This window comes from Ursus maritimus, unplaced genomic scaffold (genome assembly GCF_017311325.1).
Source record: "Ursus maritimus isolate PB19 unplaced genomic scaffold, ASM1731132v1 scaffold_5, whole genome shotgun sequence".
NCBI classification, from domain to species: domain Eukaryota; kingdom Metazoa; phylum Chordata; class Mammalia; order Carnivora; family Ursidae; genus Ursus; species Ursus maritimus.
In genome coordinates, this window is record NW_024426663.1 from 57217042 (window position 1) to 57230068 (window position 13027).

Sequence of the window (13027 nt, forward strand, 5' to 3'; positions counted from 1 at the left end):
GAGAAACACTGGTCTAGGGCAGTTCTTCTAAGTGTGCTGGGACATTTGCCACTTAAAATGTAGCCCCTGGACCAGGACCATTCAAGCCAGCTGGAAGCTTGTTCTAAATGCAGAATCTGAGGTTCCTTCTCAGGCTTATTGAATTAGAATCTTCATTTTACCAAGTTTCAATAGCACGGACCTGGGCTGTGTGTTAAATATGCAAATTCCTGTCTTTACCCCGGCCAACTGAACCAGTCCCAGAGGGTCCCCTCTGCTATCTGCATATGTACCAAGGCGGAGGGGGGATGCTTTTGTATGATGGTGGTGAACCTCTGTTCTGCCCATTAAATCACCCAGGAGAGTTTTTGAACTACTAAAGCACATATTTCCTTAAAGCCAATTAATGTCCAGCTAGCCAAGGGAGGTCCTCACGTGCAGCAGGATTGAGAACCGCTGCTCGTGGGGCGCCTGGGTGCAAGTGTCTGTTGAGCGTCTGACTCTTGGTTTCAGTTCAGGTCACGATCTCAGAGTCCTGGGATCCAGCCCTACCTTGGGATCAGCGCAGAGCCTGCTGGAGATTCTTTCCCTCTCCCTCTGCCCCTCTCTCCACTCGCACACACTCTCTAAATATATAAATAAAATCTTAAAAAAAAAAACCAAATCACTGCTCTGTGGGTTGTTGCTGAATGCCTACCTCCTACCCAAGGTAGTGGCTACAAGAGTCTAGAGTCAAGAGTCCGTTCAGAACCCCGATGTAATTTTTTTTTTTAAAGATTTTATTTGTGAGAGAGGGAGGGCAAGGGGGAGACAGCACAAGCAGGGACGAAGGGCAGAGGGAGAGGGAGACGCTGGCTTCTCCACTGAGCAGGGAGCCCAATGTGGGATTCGATCCCAGGACCCTGGGATCATGACCTCAACTGAAGGCAGATGCTTAACCGACTGACCCGAGGCACCCCTGTCTTAATCAACGCTGCCTCCTTGAGTCAATTATACAACCTCTCTGGCCCTCAGTTTCTTCCTCTCTAAACTAAGACACTAAGATAAAAAAAAAAATGTGAGTAGAACATACATAGCGCAAATCTTTGCACAGCTCGGCCTTCAGTAAGAGAGGTCTCTGATTATTACGATTGGCACCAGAGTGGGACGGGTGGAACTCCAGGGTCTTGTGACTCAATTTCTCTCCCACCAGCCAGCCCTAGAGCCATGCTTCGCTGCTATAGGACAGAAACTTGCAGGCTTTTATGTGTGTGAAAATGCAAGGTGGGGGTTTGTTCCCAGAAGGTCAAGTGAATGCTCAGGGGCTCAGCTGAAACGCATCGTGATTTGTCGAATACAGTGACACTGTGCGTGCGGCGGCCCTTACAGTGAGCCAGCCCGCCAGGGGTGTACCTGGGAATACCTCCAGCCTTGAGCTGGTCTTTTGTGAGTCTGGGAGAGTTTTAAGGGGGGGAACGCCCCTGCTTTCTGGAGCGGGTACACAGAAGGGCCTTCACACAGCCTGGCGCTGAATCCCAGCCTCGGAGACCCCATCTTGACCCAGGCTTTTCTTGGAACCAGGGCAATTGAGAGGCCCCTGCAGGTGCTGAGTGGAAAAAATAAAACTAAATTCACAGGATCATTTCCCAAAATGATTTCGGTAATATTGAAAATATAGTTAGAAAGATGATAAATGTGTTTTTCTTTTTAGTCGTTCAGTAGTTTAAAGGACTATATTAATGTCTATGGCCATGTGAGAAATTATCACAAACTTAGTGGCTTAAAACACCACCAACCGTTTCTCAGTTCCATGAAAATTCTGGGTGGGCTCGGGGTCTCCTAGGCTGACAATATGACGTCGGTGGGCTCTTACCTGGAAGCCCTGGAGAAGAATCCATTTCCAACTCCTTTAGGTGGGTAGTAGAGTCTAGGTCTTTGGGGTTGTAGGTTCAAGGTCCCCATTTCCTTGCTGGCTCTCAGCAGGGGAGACGCTCACTCCCAAAGGCTGCCTGCATTCCTTCCCTCTTGACCGGCTCCAACTTCAAAGAACGTGGGTCCAGCCTTTCTGGAACACCACTGTCTGCCTGACGTCCACTTCTGCCACCAGCTGGAGAAAATTCTACTTTTAAATCCCTGTGATTAAATTGGCCCCACCTGGATCATCTCCTTTTCGCGAAAGAGGGAGTATCACTAGAGAGCCAAGGTCACGAAGGCCCCCCTCCTAAATTCCATCTACCACAACACCTGTTTTGTTTTTGTTTTGAAACTTATTAATTTGTTTTAGCAGAATAAAGGAAGGTTATGAAACCTCACGTATGATCACATATGCCTCAAAATCAAAATCTGGAAGAATGTGCTTCAATCATTTGACAAAGGTTATCCCTGGTTGGTAGAGTTATAGGCGACCTTTACTTTTTCTTTCTGCTTCTATTTTCTAAAACTTTTACAAGGAGAAAGTGTTAATTTTGCAAAAAGAAAAAACTTATCTTCAAAAGCAAAGAAATCTGACTCCGAGATGTTAAAAGACATTAAATTAACACCAATTTAAGGGTGTGGTACAGGTGTGAGCACCAATATGCAGATCAAAGGAACAGAAAATGAGAAAATATGGCCCTGAGATACAAGCTGACACGAATGAAAATCAAATGTATCTCTGAGAAGGCAAACAATACAATGGGGGGGACGGAACTGCTGAATTCCTGGTGCTGGGATAAAAATTGGGAGGTGACGTCTTTCTGAATTCTCGTCTCAGAGTAACTCGAATTCAAATTGAATTTAAACATGAGCAAGAAAATGATGGGTGCATTAGGAAATAACATTAAATTCACAAATAAGAGTTTTCTAAAGCTAAAAATGGGGTTAAGATAGATGACAAAAGGGCTTTTATTTTTAATCATTTACTGGTGTAAAGTCCATGATTTCCCAAAAAGGTATAGGCTCTAGAGAAACACCTTCAAAGAATGACTTCGCATAAAGGGTATGCCTCCTGGTTGAACTGTCATGACTGTCTATAAACGACAGATAAAGGTGTTTCCACGTCACTCGAGGGCCCAGGGGTTTCTGTCAGTGGATCCTGTCATGTTGAAAATGTTTTGAGTTGGGAGTGAAGGTCTTCCCATACTCCTGACAGCCACGGGGCTTTTCACTTGTTAGGTTTGCACAAGTGGGGCGCACCGAGAGCCCCTCCGAAGGCCTCTCCTCCTCAGGCCCGGTGGCGGCGTGCTCTCTCCCCTCTTGCTGTCGGCCTGCCTCTGTGCCATTGAGGGACCGCCTCTGTGCTCTTAGAGGCTCAGAAGCCGGGTTGCTGTGGATGCCCACTCATTTTATATTTATCAACGTGTATTTATTAACTGTGTGTCTAAGTGGGATGCTTCGGAGGCAGAGGACTTGCCGTACCCTCGGAGCTCGCAGTGCTAGAGAATTCGGGTCTGTATGAAGTGTACGTGCAGTGGGGCTCAAGGGGGAGTGGTTGTCAAACCGTGTACCAGAGGTACCCTCCCGAGGACAGGGTCCCAGCTTGTATCCAGAGCTTCTGGCTCAGGAAAGACCAGGAACCCCCGCTCTAGGCTTGAAGTTAGTAGTGTCTGAATGGTGGTGTTTCCTCTCAGAGGAGGGCTGGGATTCGAAGCTGCATCTTGGCAGTTTAGAGACTGTTCTTGCTTTGCTCTCAGACATGTTCTGAGGAGCTGTGCCTGTGTGTTGGAAGACCTGAGGACACGGTTGTGTGTGTGAGTGTGTGTGTGGTGTGTGTGTGCACAGTAGCCCCGTGTTGTTCCCCTCCCTGACCGTGGTGTGACCAGGCCACCCCCAGGGCTGTCTCCCTTACCCTCCACTTCTTGGAGCCAGACTGAGAGCTGTCACCTGGGAAAGGTCCCCGAATGCAGATGGCTTCCTTGAGCTCGAATTACTTGTGGGCTGTTGCCAGGAAGCCATAGGGACTTCCAGGCCCCACTGACAGGGGGAGAGTGGTTTTTCCATCTGTTCACTCAAAAACTCATTTCCGCCCAAATGAGGATATTTAATCAAAAGTCTTTCCCCTCTGTCACCGCTGCTCCCAAACCTCAGACCTTCTTCTTTCAATACGACTGGAGGAAGAGGATCTCAGGAATGGGGGAAACCACCTAAGCGTGAAACCCCAGGCGAGTCAGAGGATCAGATCACCTGCTCAGGATTAGGTCACCTGCTCGGTGGTGTGATTGACCAGCCGTTTGTTTGTTCTCTGGACCAGATGTTCTCCTCCTGGGGCCTGCAGGCCCACGGGTACCCCCTCTCCGTTAGGGAGGCATCGGAGCCAAAGTGGACTGAAGCAGGGCGGAGCAGGCCACCCTCTGCTTTCCTGGGAGAGAGCTGAGGAGAGCACTGGGCCAGGCTTCCTCTAATCCACATGCTTTACAGCCTTCTGGGAGGAGCCCCCAAGGGTCTGGGAAGCCTCCTCTTCCTTTTCAGAGAGCAACAAGGGGCTGGGCCCACCTTGTTGAATGAAGGGGCTATTGCCTGTCCAGAAACCAGGCTCTGGGGTAACTCCTTTTGAGCACTTACTGTGTGCCAGGCCCTGCGCTAGATGCTGGGACAGAGTGGTGGGACAGAGGGCAGCTCACACCATAGCAGGGGAAGCCAGAAAGGAAGTGGAAAATGTCTCCGAATAAGTTATTAGGACTATGATAATGGATGCACAAGGGATGGCAGAAGGGGCTTCTGAACGAGGCGTGAAGGATGAAACTGAACGAGTAGACAATTTCCAGATTCTCTTTTACCTATAGGGTTCTCATTTCCAGAAAATGGCGTCTATTCACACACTCAAACCACAAAATGTATCCATCTTGTCCTTGTTCTATCTCACTCCAGATGCAGTCCTCTTGTCTCTGCTGACCATGTGCTTGCTGAGACTACTGATGACATTCACGTGGCCAAATCCAGTGGGCATACCAATAACTTAACAAGGCTGACACTCCATCCCTCTTGGAAGGCTCTCCTCCCTTGGCATCCAGGTCTCCACACACAAGTTCTCAGGTCTTTCTGCAGCTTTCTCTTCCTCTGTCAGGCCTCTGGATGCTGGAGAAACCCAAGGCACTCTTCTGTATCTGTGCACTCTTGCTAGGTGATCTCATCCAGGCGCTGTGTGTGAATAATTCTTGTGTGCAATGACTCCAAACACCTCAACTCAGTCCTGACCTCTTCCCTGAGCTCTCGGCTTGGGTATTGAAAAGCCTCTTTGACATCCCACTGGGATGTTTAACTGGCTTCCCCAACTTCAAATATCCAAAGTAGAGCCATCAATTTTCTCCTCTTGACAACCTCTCCCTCACTCTTCTGCATTTTAGAAAAACGGGCACCATCTTTTAGCCAGCTGTTTGAGGTGGAAACATTAGCATCTTTTTTTTTTTTTTTAAGATTTTATTTATTTATTTGACAGAGACAGCCAGCGAGAGAGAGAACACAAGCAGGGGCAGTGGGAGAGGAAGAAGCAGGCTCCCAGCAGAGGAGCCTGATGTGGGGTTCGATCCCAGAACGCTAGGATCACGCCCTGAGCCGAAGGCAGACGCTTAACGACTGCACCACCCAGGCGCCCTGAAACATTAGCATTTTTGAATTCTCCTTTTCTTCCACACCACTCCTCCAGCCCAATTCCAAGTCCCGTCTGTCCCACCTCCAGGATAGACCTCATCCTTCCATGTCCTCCTGTCTCTAGTGAGACCACCTTGGTCCTCCATCATCTCTTGCCTACATGACTAGAACACCCTCCTGACTTGTTTCCCAGCTTCCACTCCTTCCCTCCACCCTGAAGCCAAAGCAATCTTCTAAACACAAACTGGGAAATTTAGAAAATAATGCCATTTACAATAGCATCAAAAAATTAAACACTCAGGAATTAATTTAACCAAGGTTCTATGAAGGATTTTATGTGCAAAAGGGCAATACATTGTTGAAAGAAATTAAAGGAAAGAACAATAAACTGAAGACACCCTGTGCTCGTGGGTCGGAAGACTTAATATCGCAGAGATGTCTATACTACACCAGAAGGTGATCTACAGATACCGCAAAATCTCTACCCAAATCCCAACGATGTCTTTTCGCAGAAATATAAAAATCCATCCTAAAACTCATATAAAATCTCAAGGGACTCTATATAGCCAAAAAAAATCCCAAAAAAGAACAAAGTCAGACAACTCACATTCTGGATTTCAAAACTCACGACAAAGCTACAGTAATCAAAAGAGTGTGGTTTTGACATAAAAACTGACATATAGACCAATAGAAACAGAGGGCAGGCATAAAACCCTGCATTTCGGCCAAATGATTCACAGCAATAGTGGCAAGACCATTCAAAGGGAAAGGGACCGTCTTGCCAACAAATGTTACTGAGAAAACTGGATGTCTCCATGAAATGAATTCAGACTCTAATACCATACACAAAAACTAACTCAAAATGGGTCAAAGATCTAAACATAAAAGCTAAAACTATAAAAGTCTTAGAAAAAAACATAGGGGAGGGGCGCTTCGGTGGCTCAGTCGGTTAAGCGTCTGCCTTCAGCTCAGGTCATGATCCCAGGGTCCTGGGATTGAGCCCTGAGTCAGGCTCTCTTCTCAGCGGAGAGCCTGCTTCTCCCTCTCCCTCTGCTGCTCCCCCTCTTGTGTGCTCTTTCTCTCTCTCTCTCTGTCAAATAAATAAGATCTTAAAAAAAAAAAAAAGAAAACATAGGGGAAAATCTTTATGACATTGGATTCTGTGGTGATCTCTAGCATATGACACCAAAGATACAGGGAACAAAAGAAAAACAGATAAATTGGACTTAGTAAATTAGACTTACTAAAATTGAACATTTTTATTCATCAATGGGCACTATCAACAAAGTAAAAAGGCAACCCACAGAAAGGGAGAAGATAATTTGCAAATCATATATTTCATGAGACTAATATCCAGAATATATAAAGAACTTCTCTAACATTCAAGAAGCCAACAACCTGATTCAAAAATGGGCAAAGACTTGAATAGATATTTCTCCAAAGATATACAAATGGCTGATAAGCACATGAAAAGATGCTCAACATTGCTCATCATTAGGGAATGAAATGAAATCAAAACCACATCCATTGGGATGGTGGTTATAAAAACAGAAAACAGCAAGGCAAGGATGACATGGAGAAACTGGACCCTTGTGCACCGTTGGTGGGAAATAAAATAGCACAGCCGCTGTGGAAGCAGTATAGCAGTTCTCAAAACCTGAAGGATTTTTACTTGAGAGAGAGAGAGAGAAAGAGAGGACGTGGGGGGAGGGACAGAGGGAGAGGGACATGCAGACTCCCTGCTGAGCGCAGAGCCCAACGTGGGGGCTCGATCCCAGGATCCTGAGATCCAATCAAGAGTCAGGCGTTCAACCGACTGAGCCACCCAGGCGCCCCATTTCCTCAAAAAATTAAAGATAGGATTACCAAACAATCCAGCAATCCCATTTTTGCGTGTATACCCCAAATAATTGAAAATGGACTCAAATACTTGTACACCCACGTTCATAGCAGCATTCACGATGGCCTGAAAGTGGGAGCAACCCATCCTCAATCGATGGATAAATCAATAAATGAAACATGGCATATGTGCAGCGGAATATTCCTCAGCCTTGACAAAGAAGGACATTCTGACACAAGCTATCACGTGCATGAACCCAGAAGGTATCCTAATGAAAAAGCCAGTCACCAAAGAATAAATACTGTACGATTCCATTTATATGAGTTTCCTAGATGGTCAAATTCATGGGGACAGAAGGTTGAACATTGGTGACCCAGGGCCGGGGGAGCAGGAGGAATGAGAACGCTGAGCTCCTGTTTAGTGCATTTCAGTTTTGCCCAATGAGATGCAAAGAATCCTGGAGACCACTGCACAACAATGGGAATGTGCTTCATGCCACTGAACTATACACTTTCAAAATGGTTGGAAAGGGGCGCCTGGGTGGCTCAGTCGCTTGAGCGCCTGGCTCTTGGTTTCGGCTCAGGTCGTGATCTCGTGGGTCGTGGGACTGAGCTCTGCATCGGGCTCCCCACTCAGTGCAGAGTGTGCTTGAGAGCCTCCCCTCTGCCCCTCCCCCAACTCATGTGTACTCTCTCTCTCAAGTAAATAATCATTTAAAAAATGATTAAAAAGGTAAATTCCACGCTGTATTTTACTGCAATGAAATTTTGATCACGGCACACCCCCCTCCCCCCCTCCCCCAGGTAAACCCTCCAGTGGCTTCTCGTTGTCCTCAGAATCACATCTCAGCCTCTCACCATGGCCTCCAAGGCCAGGCGGTCTGGCTCCCAGACACCTCCCTCGCCAGAGGAGTTTTCTCTGCTCTCCCCCTGCAGGTGCCGGACTCTAGTACTTCACACCCACTGCTCTTTCAGCCCAGACCCCCCTCGCTGCCACCCCCCCCCCTCGTCATTCTTCAGGTCCTGGTGCTCGCTTCACTCACTCCACCACCTCTCTCACTACTGGTGAGCTTCGGGATGGCAGGGACCTCACAGTCACAGCTGCCCGCTCTGGATGGCCCACGTGGCTAGCCTCCAACAAGCCTGAGGCCACACCAGGAGGTTCCTGAGGAGCAATCATGGCCCTACCTTCCTCCCCCAGGTCCCAAAGTCCTCTCCCCACCAGAAGTTACCTATGTCTGAGGCTCTGTCTGGGGCCCTTTAGGCCTGCCGAGGGGTGTGTGTGTGGAGGGGGGGTGAGAGTGTGAGTATGTGACTGTGTGAGTGTGTGTGCATGTGAGTGTGTGAGCACTTGTGAGTGTGTGTACTTCCCTGACCCATCTCAGTCTGGGATTTGGCCACAGGATCCCACAGAGGGGATGTGTTTCTTTCCTTGCCAGGCAGGCATGGCCAGAAGTGGCCTCATTTGACTTCCCGGGAGAGGGCACTGGGCCCATCCCTCATTCCATGGCCTTCTTTCCTGGCTTTGGAAAGATTTCTGAGCACAGTATTCCGGGCAGCTCCTTCAGACCGTGATACTGAAGTATGGCTTCAAGCACAGAGGCATCTTCCCCTGCAGGAGAAATCCCTTTCCTCTCTCTCCTATCCGGACAGGCTGTGCACACAGAGATCAGTCCTGCTGGGGTTCTCAGAAGCGGTGGGGGTCTCATGCCCTTTCTGGCCACCCTGGCACCTGAGTCCTACTTGTCCAAGCACCTTGGTGTGGGGACAGAAGGAGCAGAATGCCTAAGAGTGTGGGGTTTGGAGTCACACGGGCCAGGTTTACGGGCCAGCCTCTGCCTATTCTGTGGCCTGGCAAACTATCTCTTGAAGCTTCCATAGCCACAGCAGTAAAATGAAAACTATTCATACATACCTGTTAAATAGGACTGTAAGGAAAAGAAAAGATAATGCATTTCAGTGCATAGCCCAAGGTGGCAACCCCTCCTCTGGCCCCAGAGCTGGGCTGGCCTCTCGGCTGGCCAATGAGACCAAGTCTAGAAAGCCTCTGTCCCTGCGTGGGAGAGGCCCAGCCCTGACCCCCAGGCACCAGGGCCCCTGTGCTCAGGGTCTTTGCGGTCCTCTCTACCCCAAAGGCCCAGCAGCTGCCTAGTGACAGCAGAGACAGAACGGAACTAGCAGAACACCTGGCCCTTCTCCCTCTCCTTCCTCTTCCTCACTGGGGCTCAGCGGGCAGGGGTCAGCCCAGGCCTGGGCAACCTCCTGGCTGGGGCTGCCCTCTGGCCTCTGTCGAAGGGAAGCACAGGGCAAGCATACACCTCCCTCTGGCAGTCACCCATCCCCCAAACATCCAGGGGCCTACTCCTCAGGCCTGGGCATCCATTCCCAGATAGAAGCCCCTAATGCTCAGCCCAGGGTCTCCAAAAAAACACAGGTGGAGGTGAGGGGTATTCAGGACCCAAAAAAGGTTATCCTTTTTGGCTGGGAAGGGAAGGCAGGGGCTCAGTCACAAGGGGGACACTCCAGCTGAAAGAATGGAGCCCCCCTGCTGGGGAGGCTGGGAGGGAGGCAGGGCAGGGATCACAGGCACAGAGGGAGGGGTTTTGGCATTTTTAAGGAACTTGTGTTGGTTTTTATTTTAAATGAAGGGATCTTTAGAAGTGATACTAACCACTTCTTAGGGTTCTGATGTTTTCTTGGAAAGTCTGGGGTGTGCATTTCGGGTACTTAAATGAAATATAGCTGTAGCAAATCCAGCAAGAACTAGCCCTCGCTGGCAGCCCAGCCCGCATGAACCCCAGGCCCCAGTGAGCAGGGCAGAACAGGACTGGGAGCCGCAGAAGGCTAAGCGTCATCTCTCAAGACACCCTCTTTGCTAAACCCTTTGCCTCCAGGTTAGCTCCTGCACCTGCTCTCCTCTCCTCCCACTTCCGAGAGCTCCCTGCATCCCCTCCTCCACCCCTACTTCTTCAGATTCTTCCTCATCCATCCTGGAAGCCTGGGCGGGAGTGCCATGAACGAATTTGCAGTTCCCTTCCCCATGGGCATGGAAGCTTCGAGAGATCAAGGCCTCACAGCGATATCTGTGGAGTGACCTATGAGTGCCATGAGGTGGTGGATGAGTGATCGTAAGTATGACAGGTAGTGTCTGTCTTCCCCAGACTGGGTGGGAGGGGTTCCCTCTGCGCCTCCACTGCTCTATTCCCAGCTTCGGCGCTGAATTCCCTGGGTCTCCTGGTCCTGTAGGTGGAATGAGCTCCACCTGCTGGAGGCAGCAGGTAAGGGGGCTGTCTCCAGGTAAGGGGGCTGTCTATCTCCAGGTAATGGGGCTGTTTCCAGGTAAAGCGGCTGTCTCCGGGTAAGGGGGCTGTCTCTGGGTAAGGGAGCTGTCTGTCTCCAGATAAGGGGGCTGTCTCCGCATAAGGCGGCTATCTCCAGGTGAGGGGGCTGTCTGTCTCCAGATAAGGGGGCTGTCTCCGCATAAGGCGGCTATCTCCGCATAAGGGGGCTGTCTCCAGGTGAGGGGGCTGTCTGTCTCCAGGTGAGGGGGCTATCTGTCTCCAGATAAGGGGGCTGTCTCCAGGTGAGGGGGCTGTCTGTCTCCAGGTAATGGGGCTGTTTCCAGGTAAAGCGGCTGTCTCCGGGTAAGAGGGCTGTCTCCGGGTAAGGGGGCTGTCTGTCTCCAGATAAGGGGGCTGTCTCCAGGTGAGGGGTCTGTCTCTGGCAGAGGCACCGAAGGGCTCTCGGCTGCACTGATCAAGATGCCCTAAGGCCGTGCTAGGCATCTTATGAGGATCATCTCATTTCTTCCGCAGGACGGACCTGGGACGGAGACGCCCGGGTCAGCCCCCTGGTACTGATGAGGAGCAGGCCTGAAAGTTCCAGGCCACACAGGCAGGGAGCAGTGATGCCCCTGCTGCACCAGCCTGTCAGTGCTGAGGACATTTCAAAATGGAGAAGACAAAGGAGCCGGGGAAAGGATTTATGTGGGGGTCGGCAGAGGGGGTATAGTCCTGGAAAACCTGGGCTGACTCCCATGCCGAATGGTGGTCCCTGGGAGGCAGGAGGCTTGGGTGCCGGTCCCAGCTCAGCTATCTGCTGTGCTGCCAGGGGCTCCCCCTTTCCTGAGCCTCAGTCTCCTCATCTGTATAATGGGACCGTGCAGGAACCTCTTCACAGGGTAGTACTGAGCGTTCAAAAGTCCAACACAAAGGCAGAGGTCATGAGGCTGGGAGATGGGCACTTCTGGCCAAGAAGAGGCGTCAAGGGAACACAGAGGACTCGAGCCCCCAAGGCCCATGGAGGCTGAAAGGAGAACGAGTTCAACAAAGACAGAGCAAGTCCCACAGACCGTCCCCTCAGGGCTCCTTGTCCCACTGCTCCTGGGTGCAATCTCCATTGGAGGACCAGCACAGCCCCAAAAAACAGACAGCCCCCCGCCCTTGCGAATACCCAGGCCGGCACACAGTTCCCGTCCACACAGGCATACGTTACTTTGGTTTTATTATTACAAACACACGATGGCTCTGCCACACCTGGGAAATCCTGGGCTCTGCATGCTCTACCTACCCTCCCTTCTCTACCTGGACAGGGCCACCAAGAAGCGTCCAAGCCACGTGCAGGCACAAGACATGTTTGACAGAGCAGTTGGACTCATAGCTTATAATGATGCCATTTCTCCAGTTGTAAAAGAGCTTTACAAAAACCGTGCCAGGACTCCCCCCATGATGCTGGATTGCCTGATTCGTGTTTTGTGAGCTCCACAAAACTTCAGCCCCCCTTTCCAGAGCACTTGGCATGGGTGGGAAATGGGACAGATCCTTTGTAGAGGCGACTGTCAGGCAGTGACATCCAAGTCTCCGCATGCAGTGGGTAAACAGCCATGTTTGGGGGTAAAAAACAAATAAAAGGACATCTCTTTCCCTCCTCCCTCCCCCCACCCAGGGCTCAGATCTCATTCCGGTGCAGCCCAGGTACACTGAAGTGTGATATTTGGTTTCAAAAACATTCAGTCTCTTTGGTAAACTCAGAGAAAGTGGCGGTGAGCTGCCGAAGTGCGTTCTTCCCGCGTCCTCCGCGCTAATGCTTCATCCTCTCTAATAACCGCTGATACACGGGGGCTGGACGAGAGAAGTTTCAAGGTGAAAAGGATGCAGACCGCCCCCTATCTGCCTACGACACTGTCAGAGTCAGGAGCTCCGGCCAACGGCCCCCTCCTGCTGCTCTCGCCTGCCCCCTGCAGGCGCTTTTCGGTTTGGGAGATTTCCTGTCTTACTCCAAGATGTAACAAGAACTGGGATCTCCTCCATCTACCACCATGTGCGCCTGCCAAGCGCCCGTGCAATATTCCCAGGTTCCCAGAGCCAAACACTCACAGCAACCCGAACAGCTTGGTACTCTTAGTATCTCCATCTTATGGAGAAGGTGTTATGTGGCTGACCCCAAAGGTCACCCTTGTTTTATTGCACCATGATGTTCTGATCTACGTACGGCAGATGGCAGGTCTGGGCCTGCTTGGGGGACAGGCCCAAACACGCATACAAGGACTTTAAACCCAGGCCAGACTTACCTAGTTTCACAGAGGTCTGGGCGGCCTGAAAGAAAACACCAAGTGTCAGGTTTCTAGTGAAAGTTGTACTGGCCCCTGCTCACAGCAGTGGCTTTG

General features: G+C 50.4%; 1 protein-coding gene across 2 annotated transcripts in view; it reads right to left on the reverse strand.

Annotated features, from left to right (window-relative positions):
• Nucleotides 1-11330: 11330 nt before the first annotated feature.
• TGFBI (transforming growth factor beta induced) overlaps nucleotides 11331-13027 on the reverse strand; it is a 32868-nt gene continuing 31171 nt past the window's right edge. Inside the window, exons 16-17 of one of the 2 annotated variants that reach the window (XM_040622414.1) lie at nucleotides 12932-12956; nucleotides 11331-11667 (exon numbers count right to left, since the gene is read on the reverse strand). In XM_040622414.1, coding sequence (XP_040478348.1) covers nucleotides 11450-11667; nucleotides 12932-12956 — 243 coding nt within the window. In that variant the 3' untranslated portion in view covers nucleotides 11331-11449. Of the gene's footprint in view, nucleotides 11668-11848; nucleotides 12483-12931; nucleotides 12957-13027 lie in introns of those variants that run through there. The other variant, XM_040622415.1, reaches the window with a different exon arrangement.